This window comes from Malus domestica, chromosome 13 (genome assembly GCF_042453785.1).
Source record: "Malus domestica chromosome 13, GDT2T_hap1".
In the NCBI taxonomy this organism is placed as follows: Eukaryota; Viridiplantae; Streptophyta; class Magnoliopsida; order Rosales; family Rosaceae; genus Malus; species Malus domestica.
Window position 1 is genome coordinate 10,022,428 of NC_091673.1, and position 17,457 is coordinate 10,039,884.

A 17,457-nucleotide genomic window follows, 5' to 3' on the forward strand; every position below is an offset into this window, starting at 1 on the left:
CAAGTGGATAGAAGAAAAAATGTATTGAAGGAAGACAAAAGGATGCAGGGAGAAATTACATATTTGCCAGACGAGCTCCATTTTGAGTCCACGATACCTTTCTGAAAAGAGCATAACGTCCAGGTTTAAACACACTGCTTTGCTGTAACATAAGATAGATTTTAGCCATTCGAGGACTAAATCTCAAAATCGCATTTACGTCCAATTTAGTTCCTTCTCGGACTCCCCAACATTTCCAAAGGTTAAGTCAAGTCTTTATATTTCCTACAACTAACCTACCTTCCCAATGGTTTAAGTCTTTGCATTCCCTAAGACTTCCCAACATTCTCATGGGTTAAGTTTAAGTCTATTTAAGCTTATGCTTCTATTGTAATGCATTATTCAACAATTAGTTAAAATATCTTCTCTCTCTAAACTAGTGGACTCAAGAGCTTTGTTCTTCAAAAAACTATGCTTGTAATCTTTGTTAGCTTCGTGATTGGTCAAATAGTATTATATATCAAGATTATCATAAATAGTCCCTGAAATTGACTAATCCCATCAAGATGATTCCTGAAATTGAAAATCGATTAAAAAACAAAATAATTTTTATTTCTATATAATTATAAACTTAAAAAAAAAAAAAGATTACTGTTTATCTTCTTCCCCACCCCATTCGAGCAACACCCAGCCCCCACCCCACCCCGTCCCGTCGACAACACCAGAGAGGTTTCAATTCGGATTATTGGCATCGGCAAGCACGAGGACCGCGGGAACAGGGTGCGATAGTGGTGTTTCAAGGGGAGGAGAGCCCCTACCCACTATGTTGCCTGGACCTCCGAGTTAAGCAAAACTGAAAGGATTTCAATTCGGATTATCGACGTCGACGAGTGTAGTTTCAATTCGGATTATCAAGCTCTCCCTCCATAGTGTTTTCTTTTGGGAAATATTTGAGAGAGTAGTTGTTTCAGAATTTTCTTTCCTTATGTAGGCGACAGGGTGGGGTGGGAGCTGGTGTTTGGGTTAAAACTTGAACTTTGGGCTCAAAAGGGAGATAGCCCAAAAGAAGATCTAGAAGGAAGGAAGCCGAAGCCCAGAAGAAGGGAGAAGCCATTTTCCCGACTAAGTGCAGATCACTTAAGCCACTTGCTCACCTACCTAGAGATCAAGTGGTGTAAACTAGCCAGCTAATCAGCCCAAAAGTACTTTACAATGGCAGTACAAGTAAAAAGTTGATGAGTCACTACCCTTCAGCAGCATGCGGGCAAGATTAATCTTGCAGGCAGTCAAGCCAAATCATCTATAAAAGGGGAAAGAGAAATCAAAGATAGGGACACTCAAACAAACAAACAAATACACAAACTCTGCTCAAGCCAGATTTGCATACGAAGCTGTAGTCAACATCAAGCCTTCATCCTTTTCGGGATCAACCTTCACCAAAAAACCTTTGTAAAAACTCTGCTACCCTGTCTAAATCTTGTTGTAGTATCGATTCCCTCCTGTAAACTCATTCCCCAATCTCCCCTTCTAGCACTCAAATCCTTTGTAAATCACAAAGAGAGGAAGTTGTAAGACGATCAGCCTTGCCCGACAAGGTGAAAACCTTGCCCGACCCTCTTTGTTTTGTCTTTTCAGTCATAAATCTAGTAATATGATGTATATTTCCATTTGCATCTAAAGTTATTTCTAGCAAGTTTATGATTAAAAGGCTTCTAAGTTCTAACCTCTCGGGCATACAAGATTGATCAATTAAAAGTCCTTGGTCTCAAGGCATAAACAAGAACTTTATGTGGACTTAACTCATCCACGACAGTCCTTGATAACAAGAAGTCCAAAGTTACTTAGGGTGCAAGTAATCAGCCTATTTCTCAGTTTTACTGCTGTTATACTATGATTGCCATAGAACGCTTAGTATAGAATTAACTTTGATGGGAAGCCTCAAGGCCTATAACTAAGGCCCTATAAAGGCACCTATCTGGGTTCGTTCTGCTCCTCGGGCACGGGCAATTAAAGGATAACAGTTGTGATACTTCTACAACAATGAAACAACCAATATATATTTGAGTACTTACTTAGTTTTGATTAGAAGCCTCAAGGCCTACACCTAAGGCCCTACAAAAGCACATTTCAGAGCTAATTCAGTATCTCGGGCATACATAACATATGTTTTACATTTGTCATACTAAAGATAGCAGTGGCACGCCTAAACACTTAAAGGTTAATTTTGATTGTGAGCTTCAAGGCCTACACCTAAAACTCCATAAAGGCACATTTCAGAAGTAACTATGTCCTTCTCTTACAGCCCGACAATAAGCAAAAGCCCGACAGACAATATCAACCTGCGCCAACCCTGCGCCAACCTCTTGGAGAGCTGTGCGCTCGTTTGCCAGGAAACGTCCCCATCGAAAATTCCTCCAGATGAACAGCTGGGTGTTGCTCGGATGGGGTGGGGAAGAAGATAATCAGTAATCTTCTTTTATTTTTTTCAAGTTTATAATTATATAGAAATAAAAATTATTTTTTATTATTTAAATATTTTTAATTTATATAATAATATTTAATTAGACCTAATTACTTGACATTCAACATAATTTTTAACAGAAATATAACAGATGAACCACATTGATTTGCAGCATTCAATTTCAGGAACTACATTAATTAATTTTCAATTTCAAAAACTATCTTTGATGAGATGTGTCAATTTCAAGATCATTTGTGATAAAAATGATTGATTTCTTAAAAGTACCGACAGATGGATAATACCCCGATTTTATATCTTTCCATACAATTTTCAGGCCTCACAAAGAAAACTTGGGGCTGCATCATCATCTTCTGTACAGAAAGCTCTCCCACTATATACATGGAAGGAGGGGAGGAGAGTGGGGAAGACAGGCTGCATGCCCGCCGGGGTCTCTACGAAAGTCCAAACTCCGCACTCTCTCATATCTCGAAATGAAACGAACCAAAATCAGTCGACCAATTTTGGGTTCTACAGTCCAAGAAAAAAGTGACTGTACTTGCACTCGCACTTCAGTCATATAACTCGAGAGCTGTCCTTTATCCCTTCATTTTCCGATTCCAACCAAACTAAGCTGCAAGAGATGACAGATTATCAGACTACAATACCAGTAGATAACTGAATGATCCAACACGAGAAAAGGGGAAAGAGGAATTACAATGTTGTTTTCAGGCTTCCCCCAATAGAATCCAAAGAGGATAACTGGCAAGATATTGCAGGCTATGAGCACGAAAATCATCAGTGCATGCATTCCCATCCATTCCATTACAATAGTCGGGCGCCTGTAGCCACACACATCAACCTGAGGGAAGAAGAAGAAACCGTGCGGTGAGAAGACTAAGCAAACCGAACACTAAAGTATTTATATGCTAAGACTGTCAAGTTGACGAGAAAAGTGAAAGAAAATGCGAAAAGGTTTCTCTCGAATTAGTTGGCTAGAAACCGTACCATCAAGTAAATGGAAGCAAATAGAATGCCAGCAGCACCAGCTGTGACGCACATGTAACTGAATGTGTAAAGTGCCTTGTTTATATGCAGGCCTGAAAATAAGAAGCATAAAGGAGACAGTTTAGCGATAGAAAATGCAGCAAGTTCGATTATATATATAACAAAATTGTACTGGAAGTGCATACCAAATAAGTCGAGGACGAGGCCTAAGACTACAAGAGAGGAGGATGAGATAGACCAGTGTAGGATTCTTTCCCGGTGATCCTGCATTTGGAGGGAGTAATGGTTACAGATAGGAATCCTCCGACAAAGAAAAGAAGCATCTGATATCAAGTTTTCTCACCTTGAAATGGACAATGATGTGCCCGTAGTGCAAACCAACCAAGCAGGTAACAATAGCCATCATTGAGCTGCAACGACGAAGGGCAAGCGAATAAATTAAAATTTTAATACACGAAAAGATTAGAAACAAATAACTAAAATACATGTCTATCTAAATACTGATGTAATGGGATTCTGTAAAGAAGTAAAAAAAACACACCTCAGAAGTCCTTCAGGATCAAAAGGGGCTTGGCACCAAGAAGGAGCATCGGCAGGCAACGGGCCATAATCGGGGGAGCTAATACTGCATTCCTGTAAAATAGCAAATAAAGGTTAATCATTAGGAATGACAGTGAGGCACATTAAAATGAAATGAAATAAAGTAAAAGAATGGATTCTTACCTCCGTTCGTGCGTAGATTGGTCTTTTATATAAATGCTCAATCCCTAATATCTTGCGATCAATCATCCCAACGGCATTGCAAGCCGGTCCTCTGTCACCCCGTACTCCACATTTTACCTACAAAAAGAGATGAGTTAGAAAAGCAGGATAAAGCAAAAACATACGCCTAATTCTCAAAAGACTTTATGAAATATTAAGGAAAGAACTAAGAAACATGATAGAAACTTACTGAAAATGTTTTTGGTGCAGAGGAGGAATCGACAGGAATCTGGTACCCCCAATCAGGAACATGTAATCCGTATAACAATGATAGATATAGCGTGGTGATTATCAAAGCCACCGTCCTGAGAAAGAGGGCATACATTATTCGAAATTGAGCAATATTCACACTACTATTTTGAGTGATGCAGAAAAAGAAAAAAGTAGGGACTCCTAATGCAGATAAATATTACATACAATTGAGACCGATATTTCCTGAGCAGCGATCTTCCCGAGTTGACATTACCATCACGCTTTAGCCAAATCTCGCACAATGCTGCTACAAAATATCCAATTGCAATTCTCTGGGAATAAAAAGGAAATAGAAAACCATAGAGAATTAGTTAACTTTTGCCTCAAGTTTCCAACTTAAGAAATAACCCTAGTGATATGTAGCATATACCTGTAGAATGCCCATCCATCTCATCTTTGTGATATCAACCCCGAAAGTAAGATCCTTGACACGATGGAAAAATCCGCCTGGACAAAAGATATGCCGGACATTGCTCAGTATACAGAACCTTATAGTTTGCATATCAAACTTAGCGGGTAAAATTCGTTTGTACAAGACATAAAATTACTAGTTCACTATTGCCATATGAACATATCAATCAAATGCTAATAGCTTGACATGCTATATTAGTGTACCTTGAAGAAAAAGGCCTAATGCTAGAAGCTTCAGCGTCCGTAAAACTGCTTTTCTCGTGGAAGCAACTCCGCACGATGGTTTCTGTGTGCACAAACATTTTCTGTTAGCTAGCTTCTCCCGAAAACAGCGACAGATTACTTGATCATGAAGAAAAGAACGAAATGAAGGAGCAAGGGATATAAATTTGTACCTTGTAGGTAAGTGCAAGGGAAACACCAACCATAAACAGAAAAAATGGCATGACTAAATCTGCAAGGGTTAAACCATTCCAGGGCGAGTGGTTAAGTGCAGGCAGGATTCCACCCATGTCGTCCACTATTATCATCAGCTGCATCAAACAATGGCAAAAGATTATGAAATGAAAATAATTGAAATAACAATTAGGGGTACGAACATTCGTGTGAACTTACGAGGTAACCAACACGTACAATTATATAAAAATAATAATAACACTTTCACTCATATTATTCATCAGAACAAGACATGCAATTGTTTTATTTGTATGATATTAGTTTAGGGGAGTTACGTTTTAATCGTGTTATACATATACATCATTTGTTTTACATATACAGTAGTACGAGTTTCAAGTTCTGTTGCGTCTGAAATTAACGAATATTATAGTGAAATATTTAAAGGAGAAAACGCGTAGTAGCACTGGTTTCGAAGTGTGGAGTTAAATGACAATCAGAACAGTCGGACAAAATTCACAGTAAGTAATTTTAAACTATTTTAATATTTTATATATATATATATATTTTTATCTTATTATCTCTATAAAAAATAATATAAAATATCAACATAATTTACTCGTGATCTCATAAAACAGAAAATAAACAAAGAATCCGCCTCCGAAATATTTAAAAGAGAAAACGCGTTAGTAGCACTGGTTTCGAAGTGAGGAGTTAAATGACAATCAGAACAGTTGGACAAAATTCACAGCAAGTAAAGCCTGCAAGTAAAGTCTGCAACAAGAAAGATAATTGATGGTCATAAATGGAGGTAGATTGTCTGCGCTGTTTTGAGTGCTTTTCTTATCTTTTACTATTTACACAGTTACAGTTAAATCACGTTAATATTTTATATTATTTTTATTTTATTATTTTTATAAAAATAAATATAAAATATTGACGTTACTTAATCGCATAAAATAAAGAAAGATAAAAAGAGAATCTGCCTCCGCCATAAATTGATGTGATTCAACTTGAAGTTTTGGCTTATTCTCCTAATGGTTGGACCAACCAGCTGGAGTTGAAGTGTATGCCGGCTTAGCCGACGTACTTGGGAAGTATTGCCAATTTAAAGGACCCATCAGTACATGTCAGACGAGATAGATTTGGTCCATCAGCCCATCATATCAGATTTAAAAAAAAAAGTCAAATAAACAAGAATATCTTACGTACAACCGTGCTTAAAAAAAAAATATTCAGTAAGACTGCCGCACCATCACAAGCAGTAGACAAAAAATTTGAGACCTTGTGAGGGGCGAGAAATAATAGAGTATGGTTATTCGTATGTGAGGACGGATGGAACACATACGTACTACGTCCACCAAACGTCTGTATTTAAGTTTTCTTATCTTTAACGATAAGAAAAATATATCAACGAATGTATACAAGAATACGTAACAGTGCAGGTAAGATTCAGGCGCATGGTGGTGGAGCTCCTAGTCACAGAATACAAAAAGCAAATGCTGACAAATGGGGCATTGAGATTGAGGAGGTCGGTGTGGTACATCATGGTTTCTTTTGATTAAAGCGTTTGCAAAAGGAGAGAGAAAGGAGGGTGTCGTGTCCAGTTGCATTTGGTTTTTAGATCTGAATCGCCTCGGATGACACAGATCCAACATTCTACTCCCTAAGAAAATTGTAGTGGCCAAGGGGAATCAGTTGGTTGTTCATTTTTTTTTTAAGGGCCTCAGTTTTTCTTGGTTACTATTGTATTATTCGTAAGCGTTAAAAATTAAATTTATATGCAAACATACAACGTATGATATAAAATATAGATATGAAATTTATTCTCAGCCCCTGTGCTATCCTGTTATATTTCTTAAAGAATGAGGGTTATATTTCTTAAGGAAAGGATTCTCTACTACGTTCATAATCTCTCTACACTTCCATACCCTTCTATTTCAAGGATCACGGTTAAACACGTCAACATTTTATATTGATTTTTTATAGAATTAATAAGACAAAAAACAATATGAGAAGAGAGGATGGAAATAGAAGGATAAAGAATCCTCCTCCTTTCTTTAAGGGGTAGTTTGGGGTTTAGCTATTTTGAGGTGATATGAGCTCTACTTAACAACACTTGATTAGTTATCAATGATATTTTTTTGTTGACGGTTACACACAAACAAACAAACAAAGCAACCTTAAACCCATGCTTAGAAAAAGGGCACAAACCTAAAACGAAAATGAAAGACAAAACGGTGCCGTATCACCAGACGAATCATATTCGTTTCGTTTCCGTGTACGGCGTCGAAAAGCGTGGCATCCGATTAAGTTTGTTGCGCCTTTCAGCAAAGGGCAAAACTAAATCCGCCAAATGTCTTCAACATTAACCATTAAAATTTATTTTCATCTTTTTCCATCACCAAAAATAGAAGTAAAAAATACGAAAGAGATGAAGGAATATTAAAAACCAGGGAAAGTAGACGTTACCACAACAGTGAGTCCGCGAAAGACGTCGAGGGAACCAAGGCGTTGCTGCTGTTGCCGCGACTTCGAAGGCAATGACACCACCGCCGCTTCTTCGTTACTACTATTCATATAAGCGGCCCCACCGCCGGTGGAAGACTGATACGGCTGGATTGCCATCTCAACGTCGTCGTTCATACGACCATCACCGCCACCGATATTAATGTTCTCCTTCATGATAGGATCTGCCATACGACGTTCATCGTCGTCGGAGTACCCTCTAATAGGCTCGTACATCGCCATATCTCCCTACCCTATAACAAAAAAAAAAAAAAATCATAAAAATCGTGAATCTTCCATCTTATATATCAGCATGTAAATGTGCCTTATATGCAGAATCAAACAGAAAATAAGAGAATCGTAGAGCAGTAATATCGCTCGGAATAAGAAGAAAAAGAAAACAAATATATGGAAACATGAATCACGACCAATGGCAACAGAAACCTGATATCGGAGGGGAGGGCAGCAGAGCCTTATCTTCTTATCCCTCCTCTGGAAAACAAAACAAAATAAAACTCTGAATATTTTGTTTTGGGTTTAGGGAGGGGGAGGAGAGCCGCAAGGGGAAGAGGCACACCACCTTGCAGTCCTGCGTTTTGAAATGCTCCCCAAGTTTTCTGGTTTCTCTATATCCTCTTATGCTTTAATTTTCTCTCTCCCCTGACCCTGGTTATATAGAAACATATATAATATATATATATATATATATATATAATAAATATAAAACTTAAAACGAAAAGGTGTTTTTATATTTATAGTAAATGCAACTTGCAAGAGATATGGTTTCGTTGGTTCAAGTAGACTATAGTGCATAGGCAACGAAAAAACAGATATATATTATTTTAAGGTTCAATGATTTAAGGAGGAAACAGATATTTGTTTCGGTCCGTGTATTTACGCTGTAAATTCCCCAAAGTGTCCTCCCGGGCCCACCTAACCGCCTAAGAATTGGTAAATAAGAATCTGCTTTGTATTAGGACTCGAGAGTAAATCTACATCCCATCCAGTTACTAAAGTACAATGTTTTAGTATACCACTTCGACTAGTCTACCTAATCTCCAATTCTAATTACCAATTGATGTGTGACTCTGACTCTAACCCTCTGAGATTATTTGTCGTTAAGCTCTAATAAATTAATACTGGATCAAGCTAATGTTCTTACAATGTAGCGATATTTATCTTAAATTCAAATCTCAAAATAGCATATTTACAATTAAGTTATTTCCTCATTCTTAATATGACTATATATCATCGTTTAAATATACATATACACACACATTAGATCAAGAATTTATCAACCAGGAACTTCAAAGAATAAGATATGCGAGAGTACGGTAGAAAATCACCTCTAGCAATGGCAAGTATTATATATATATATATATATTTAGACGAAAAATCTTGATCATTATGTATTTGATCAAGAATTTAGTGGCCATAAACTCCTTCCTATTACAATTGGCGCTCAACGTTCTAAATTTTGTCGATATCACAATAGCATATGGTATTATTAAACTAATAATTTATTTATATTATAACATGTATGTATATATTAACAAAAGTATCGTTTATTAAGTTATAACAAATAAACTAATTAAGATATTTCTAACATCAGAAACAAAACATCTGAAAATGTCTTGACTGCCAACTTTAGATCTTGTCAATCTAATTCTTGGCATCGGTTTCCCGAATCCTGACACTCTTTTTCTCTGATGAGCTGCAAACACAAAATTCCAGGCTTCCCAAAAACGTGACGTGAACAGCTGAAGCTGTTGATTGCTGGGATTAAGGTCTAAAATATCAATGATTTTGGAAATATCGGTAATCTAAAAATACAGAAATTTGATGAAAATATTGGAATATTATCGATATCGATAAAAATTAAATAAAAATCATGCAAATTGTAAGAAAAACTTGGAAATTTTTATTGAAACTTTGCAGCATGTTTATTTAGATAATTATTTATTAGTTTATCACAAAAAAATTGGAAGGAAATGCATTGCATGATGGATTTAACTGATTTAAGTTGATTATATAGCGAGTTGGCAAACATTGTGAATGTAGAAAATATGTAGTAATTAATGAAAGAAGTTTAAACACACCATAATCATTTATATATAATGAATTAGTACAATATTTTACACTTTATACATTGCATGGTAAGATACATAAGTGATTTAGTACCACATAGAGTTCCTATCAATGTCTAAAATATTGATGATATCGGAAATATTGGTAATCCAAAAACACGAAAATTTCACTAAAAATATCAAGATAATATCGATATTTTAGACCTTGGCTGAGATTTTAAATAATGGAAGCAAAAGCATGGGTTGTCTTACTAAAAAAATGTAAATTCATGCTTGAGACTCATTTTCCAAATTTTATTGTTCATTTATTCTGTGTACGTATACGTTACGCTCATATGTAGATATTTGGTACAGCAATAGACTATATATACAGTAAAAAGGTGGAAAGCTACTATTTTTTTTTTTGGAAATCTGGAAAGCTACTATTTGACTTTCAAAAATCCTTCCAAAAGTAATTGGTTTTCCCACTAAGTAGAAAATTGACATGTGGTTCACGCTAGTAAAAAGATTGATCGATGAATGCAAGGGATATGGTTCGCTAACTACGAATATTTGACTTAATAAAAAAGGAATCTATCAAAATAAATAAATATAATGCGTAAGGAAAGAAAAATAATGTGCGAAGATCATTTCTTATGATATTAACTCTGAATACTACAAACGAATAATAATAATAATAATAATAAGATGACGAATAAATAGGGATAGGCTTAGTACTGATTTGGTATTGATGTGTTTTTATAAAAAGTAGATATCAAAAAAAGCCGAGCTCAAAAAATTGTTTGGTAAACATTTAAAAACAACTTATTTTCACAGTTTTAGGTGAAAAAAAGTTGAAAACGTGAAGCAGCAAAAATGAACTTATTCTCACAGCATAGCATAAGTAATTTTTTTTTCAAAGCACATTGTTTATACCATACTTAGGGCCTTTGTATTTAGATCTCGTATAAATACTCGGGAGACTTAAATGTAATTATGTAATAAAGGAATGAACAAATATGTAATAAGTGATGAGCCCTTATTCTATAAAATGGACTCCTCACCCTCACAATTGGGACATGCTCTTATATTCAGAGTAAGCCCTCTCACCCTCACAAAGCTCATCTCTCTAAAGCTCGCATGCTCACAAAAAGATAGCCCTCTCAAACTCTTTCTTTCTCTGGGTGACTCCCTCTCACCCTTGTAATCCATACATACAATCAGAGAAATACAATCAGTGTGGACGTAGCCCAAACATTGGGGTGAACCACGATACATCTTATGTTATTTACTTTCTTGTAGATACACGGTCGGATTTACGTTGTTCCAAGACCCCTCCGGTTTTGTGCATCAACATTTGGCGCCGTCTGTGGGAATCAATACGAATAGTTGTGTCGGTTCTCTTTCATTTTTTTCACCTCCGCCTTGAATCTGCAAAAACCCAAAAACCCAAAGCTTTCCCAGATAACCCACGGAGCCACCTCCTCTCTCACTCAGTCTCTCTCTGCAACTACAATACAAAATCCCACAACCTCTTTTTCCCTTCCTCTCTCTCTTTCTCTCTCTAAGCTGTTATTTACATAAGGAACAATATGGTATATTATAAAAGACACAAGCAAAAATGGCGAGTCAACTCGTTTTCGTGTTCGCACTCAGCGCTCTCCTCTTATTCTCCCACTCGGTTTTCTGCAAGGAATCGCACTCCATCGACGACGACGATGAGGATCTCAGCTTCCTCAAGGAGCCCACCGACCACGACGATGATGCACCGCACTATCCAGATCCGGATCACTACAACGAGGGCAATTACGACGATCTTGAGAACTACTTCGATTTTGACGAGGGCGGCGATCATGAGTACTCGTACAAGGAGCCGGAGGTGGACGAGAAGGACGTCGTCGTTTTGAAGGCGACGAATTTCAGCGATGTGGTGAAGAAGAACAGGTTCGTCATGGTCGAGTTCTACGCGCCGTGGTGCAGACACTGCCAGGTCGTGAAACCGGAGTACGCAACGGCAACTACCGAGCTCAAGGGGGAAAATGTAATTTTGGCCAAGAGTGACACCACGGAGGAGAACGAGCTGTCGCAGAAGTACGGCATCGAGGGTTTCCCGACTATCTTATTCTTCATTGATGGCGTTCACAAGCCTTACGCAGGCCAAATGACCAATGAGGGGATTGTAACCTGGATTAAGAAGAAGATTGGACCTGGTATCCAAAACGTGACCACATTTGAGGATGTGGAACAAATATTGACTGCTGAAAGCAAAGTCATTTTGGGCTACCTCAACTCTTTGGTGGGTCCTGAAAGTGACGAGCTTGTTGTTGCTTCAAGACTTGAAGATGAGGTATCCTTTTACCAAACTGTAGATCCTAAGGTGGCAAAAACTTTTCCATCTTGACGCTGAAGTTAAGCGCCCTGCTTTGGTCCTGCTAAAGAATGAGGCTGAGAAACTAAGCTATTTCGATATGAGAATAATGGACAGGAAGTAGAAAGCAAGCATGCCTACCCACCCACTCCATTGTCTAAAAAGAGGGCGTGTTGTCGACCACCCACATACAAAAGCAAGGAATAAGGGGAAACTTTGCTCTGCGAGAGCACATGAGAAAGCAATAACAAAGCAGAAAAAACAAAAGCAAAGCAAAAAATCGAAAGCAAAGCAAAAAAAAAAAAAAAAAAAAAAAAAAAAAAAAACGAGAAAAAGCATAAAGCAAAAGGGAGGCTTTCTTCTGCTCTACCCACCCACTCCATTGTCTAAAAAGAGGGCGCGTTGTCGACCACCCACATGCAAAAGCAAGGAATAAGGGGAAACTTTGCTCTGCGAGAGCACATGGGAAAGCAATAGCAAAGCAGAAAAAACAAAAGCAAAGTAGAAAAAACAAAAGCAAAGCAAAAAAGCGAAAGCAAAGCAACAACAAAAAAAAAAAAAACGAGAAAAAACAGAAAGCAAAAGGGAGGCTTTCTTCTACGAGAGCACATAGGGACACTGCAAAAGCAAGGAATAAACACCCTACCAGAATGATGTGATTTACTTTCCTTACTTTAACTCAACAAAGTCTATGTCTGAACTGTAGATGTAATTTATTTTTCTTATCTTTCGGAGACATCTGTATAAACCCCATCAGATGGTAATAAAAAAAAATTTTAAAAAATTAAAAAAAAAAGGCAAGCCCAAAATAATAGGCTGAAATGTTATGTGGATGGCGAATGCCCATATGCCCAAAAGAGCCAGGCCCTCTATTATCACAAACCAGGTGATCAAAAGTACGTCTAGTGCTACAAAAAAATTATTCGGCAGCATGCCGCTATTACCACCAACCAGGTGATCAAAAGTACTCCCAGTACTCCAAAATTATTTGGCAACATGCCGCTATTATCACCAACCAGGTGATCAAAAGTACGCCCAGTACTCCAAAATTATTCGGCAGCCTGCCATTATTATCACCAACCAGGTGATCAAAAGTACGTCTAGTACTTCAAAATTATACATGAGCATCACTCATGTCAAGCATACATAAACATTCATGAGCATCACTCATGTCAATCATACGTAAACATTCATGACCATTATTCATGTCAATATTCATGAGCATCACTCATGTTAACATTCATGAACATCACTCATGTTAACATTCATGAGCATCACTTATGTCAACATCCATGAGCATCACTCATGTCAATCAACATAAATATTCATGAGCATCACTCATGTCAATCTAACTTCAAAAGCTTCATTTGCAGAGCTCTAGCTTCAAAAGCTTCATTTATAAAAGCTCTAGCTTCAAAAGCTTCATTTACAAAGCTCTAGCTTCAAAAGCTTCATTTACAAAAGCTCTAGCTTCAAAAGCCTCATTTACAGAGCTTTAGCTTCAAAAGCTTCACTTACAAAAGCTTTAGCTTCAAAAGCTTCATTTACAAAAGCTCTAGCTTCAAAAGCTTCATTTACAAAGCTCTAGCTTCAAAAACTTCATTTACAAAAGCTCTAGCTTCAAAAACCTCATTTACAGAGCTCTAGCTTCAAAAACTTCATTTACAAAAGCTCCAACTTTGAAAGCTTCATTTACAGAGCTTTAGCTTCAAAGCTTCACTTACAAAGCTTCAGTGCAGGGTATACAAATACCGCATTCGAACAACCGCCACTTCGGCCCATACATGGATTCAAATTATACATAAGCATTACTCATGTCAATCATACATAAACATTCATGAGCATTACTCATATCAATCATACATAAACATTCATGAGCATCACTCATGTCAACATTCATGAGCATCATTCATGTCAACATCCATAAGCATCATTCATGTCAATCAACATAAACATTCATAAGCCTCACTCATGTCAATCAGCTTCGAAAGCTTCATTTACAAGAGCTCTAGCTTCCAAAAGCTTCATTTACAAAAGCTCTAGTTTCAAAAGCTTCATTTACAAGAGCTTCAGCTTCAAAAGCTTCATTTACAAAAGCTCTAGCTTCAAAAGCTGCATTTACAGAGCTCCAGCTTCAAAACTTTACTTGGAAAGCTTCATTTACAAGACTTCAGTGCATGGTATACAAATACCGCCTCCGAACAACCGCCACTTCGGCCCATACATGGATTCAATTTGAAGTCTCCAGCCAACATACTCTATTGACCGAAGACTTGGGGGATTACACTATACACCATATATTGGGCCTCAACTGAGCCTCATGATAAATACTTGGGGGACTTAGCCTGTTATTTATGTACTGATGAGCGATCGCTTATTCTATAAAAGGGATTTCCTCACTTTCATTAGAGAGCACCCATTGTTCATGTATTGAGGAGCGAGCCCTTATTCTATAAAAGGGACTCCATCACCATCATTAGATAGCATCGCTGCCAGCTGAGCAACCGTCTCGCCGCGAGCATCACTCCTAACTCATCACTTATGTATTGAGGAGCGAGCCCTTATTTTATAAAAGGGACTCCCTCACCTTCATTAGAGAGCATCACCGCCTACGGAGCAACCGCATCGCCGCGAGCATCAACTATAGCCCATAATTTATGTATTGATGAGCGAGCCCTTATTCTATAAAAGAGACTCCCTCACCTTCAACGCCACAAGTCGAGCCAACCAAGGCAACATAAGCCACAAGCCAAGCAGCCTAGCAACATGTGCTACTTATAAAGCCACAAGCCAAGCAGCCTAGTAACATGTGCTACTTATAGTTAAGCATCATTTCAGATTGAGTACTGCCTCATATAGAGTATCAGTCCTAAAGGACATCTAGTTACTTCGGCCCATACATGGACTAAATTTCAAGTTTCCAGCCAAAAGACTCTCTTGATTGAAGACTTGGGGGACTACTATTTATACCATACTTAGGGCCTCCGTATTTAGATCTCGTAAAAATACTCGGGGGACTTAAATGTAATTATGTAATACAGGAAGGGGCAAATATGTAATAAATGAGGAGCCCTTATTCTATAAAAGGGACTCCTCACCCTCACAATTGGGAGAGGCTCTTATATAGCAAGCCCTCTCACCCTCACAAAGCTCATATTTCTCAAGCTCTCATGCTCACAAACAGAGAGCCCTCTCAAACTCTCTCTTTCTCTGGATGACTCCTTCTCACCCTTGTAATCCATACATACAGTCAGAGAAATAGAATCAATGTGAACGTAGCCCAAACATTGGGGTGAACCACGATACATCTTGTGTTATTTACTTTCTTGCAGATACACGGTCGGATTTACGTTATTCTAAGACCCCTCCGATTTTGTGCATCAATACACATCAATACCAAACCAACCCTTAGACCATCTCCAATCCTGACCTAAAACCTAAAAATATTTAGCCCAGAAAATTTAGGTTTTAGCCCAGAAACAGCTTTTCTACTCCAACCCTTTTGGCCTAAAATTTTAGCCCCAGATTATCAAAAAATGAATTAAGGCTAATTTTTTTTTTAAAAATAAAATTATGTAGACTATCCTAAATTAATTTTATGAACATTTTAACCTAAAAGTATTTAAATTCTGAAAAATTTTGAAAAATCACTAAATCAATACATGAAAATCATGATAAACCACATAAACTTAAAAAAAAAAAAATTATTCTAGCCGTTGGAAAAAATATTTAAATTCCGATAAATTTTAAGATTATTCTAGCCATTGGATTTAAATTTGGACCGTTAGATCTTTTTTTTTACCGTTATATTTGATTATATTCGATTTAAGCCGTTGGATTCAATAAATATATAAATATAAAACAAAAAAAAATTGAATGTGGACCGTTGGATTAACCAACAGTCCAATTACCACCACCACCCGATGAAGAAAAATAGCCGTTGGCTACAGGACAAGGCCTACTTTTCACTCTCATCCCTGGATCCCAGCAGGCCTATATTTACCTTCATTTTAAGTTTTAGGTTTTAGGTTTGGTTTATGTTTTGGGTTGGAGTGAATTTGGGAGGGAAAAAAAGGAGAAAATTTAGGTTATAAGCCATTATTGGAGATGATTTTAGATTTAAGATTTGAAACTCTCGAAAGGAAAAAAAATAAAAAATAAAAAAATAAAAAAATAAACTAAAGCAAAAATAATAAAGAAGTAGAGGAATGACTGCACCTGCATTTTTGCAGTTGATTTGTTTTATGGGTTTTATGGTAAATTCAGCGTGCACATTTCAGTGATAAGCTTCCATTGCTTGCACATGTGATGCGGTTGCGAGATAAACAGAAGGAAAGAGGAAAAAAGAGAGATTGAAATTCGAATATTCGTAAATTCCCTTTAGATGGGACGGACACGGTTAAAGATAATCGCAGAAATATCAGCAAAATCACAAGTGAATCACACGACATGGTAGGCACCGTATACCTATTTTTGTTTGATTTTGTAGACACCCTTTTTCGTAGTGACAAAAAGAAATTATGCCCATATATTATGGAGTAGGATTTTCTTTCTTCTTTTATTTCTTTCCCTTTCTTCCTCTTTTTTTTGAACGGTCATGGTGAATTCACGTCAAGATCTTATATTATTTTTTTTTTATAGAAAGAGAAAGACAAAGTAGAGAAGGTGAGATGAGGGGATAGAAGGGATGGAAATAGGAGGGGAGAGAATCCTAATCCATATATTATAGTACATTTCGATCCAAACAGATTTCAAGCCCACATTCTACACGAGTTCGATTTCTAACGCTAGTGAATCACACGATGGTGGCTAAAGAGATGCATTGCTTATGTGAGTCTTTTCCCTAGAATGATGGATTGTCGTGACGAACAATCAACTTGTCACCTTTTAAAAAATGAGTAAGAAGGAATTTAGGATCCGTTTGTAAGTGTTTTTAAACGATTGAAAGTGCTTTTAAATAAAATATTTTTAGAACCAAACCTTATTAAAAATGCAAATTAATTATGAAATAACACTTGAAGTGCTTTAGTAAGAAGCATCTTAAGTACTTTTGAAACCTAAAAATATTTTCTCAAAAAGCATTTTCAATAATTTAAAATCATTTGCCAAACGAGCCGTTGGGCAAATTAGAGTAGTTTGCAATTGACTACTTGAAATTATTCATTTGAAAGTGACGGTGTAATGCTCATTTGGTACATTTCATTTCCGTCATCTAATGTTTGTACTATTTTTTTTTTTTTTTTAAATTTAAC

General features: G+C 37.0%; 1 protein-coding gene and 1 pseudogene across 1 annotated transcript; one reads left to right on the forward strand and one right to left on the reverse strand.

Moving 5' to 3' along the window:
* Positions 1-2,691: 2,691 nt before the first annotated feature.
* Positions 2,692-8,575, reverse strand: LOC103452510 (uncharacterized). Its single transcript, XM_008392011.4, has 14 exons — positions 8,216-8,575; positions 7,736-8,025; positions 5,266-5,403; positions 5,075-5,156; positions 4,830-4,906; positions 4,625-4,731; positions 4,398-4,512; positions 4,169-4,285; positions 3,987-4,078; positions 3,789-3,855; positions 3,631-3,709; positions 3,446-3,537; positions 3,156-3,299; positions 2,692-3,071 (listed from the first exon to the last, which is right to left on the reverse strand). The coding sequence occupies exons 2-14, from the start codon at positions 8,012-8,014 to the stop codon at positions 3,045-3,047; spliced, it is 1,416 nt and encodes a 471-aa protein (XP_008390233.2). The 5' UTR covers positions 8,015-8,025; positions 8,216-8,575; the 3' UTR covers positions 2,692-3,044.
* A 2,854-nt stretch (positions 8,576-11,429) lies between these two features.
* Positions 11,430-12,344, forward strand: LOC103452543 (protein disulfide isomerase-like 1-4; annotated as a pseudogene).
* The last annotated feature ends 5,113 nt before the right edge of the window (positions 12,345-17,457 follow it).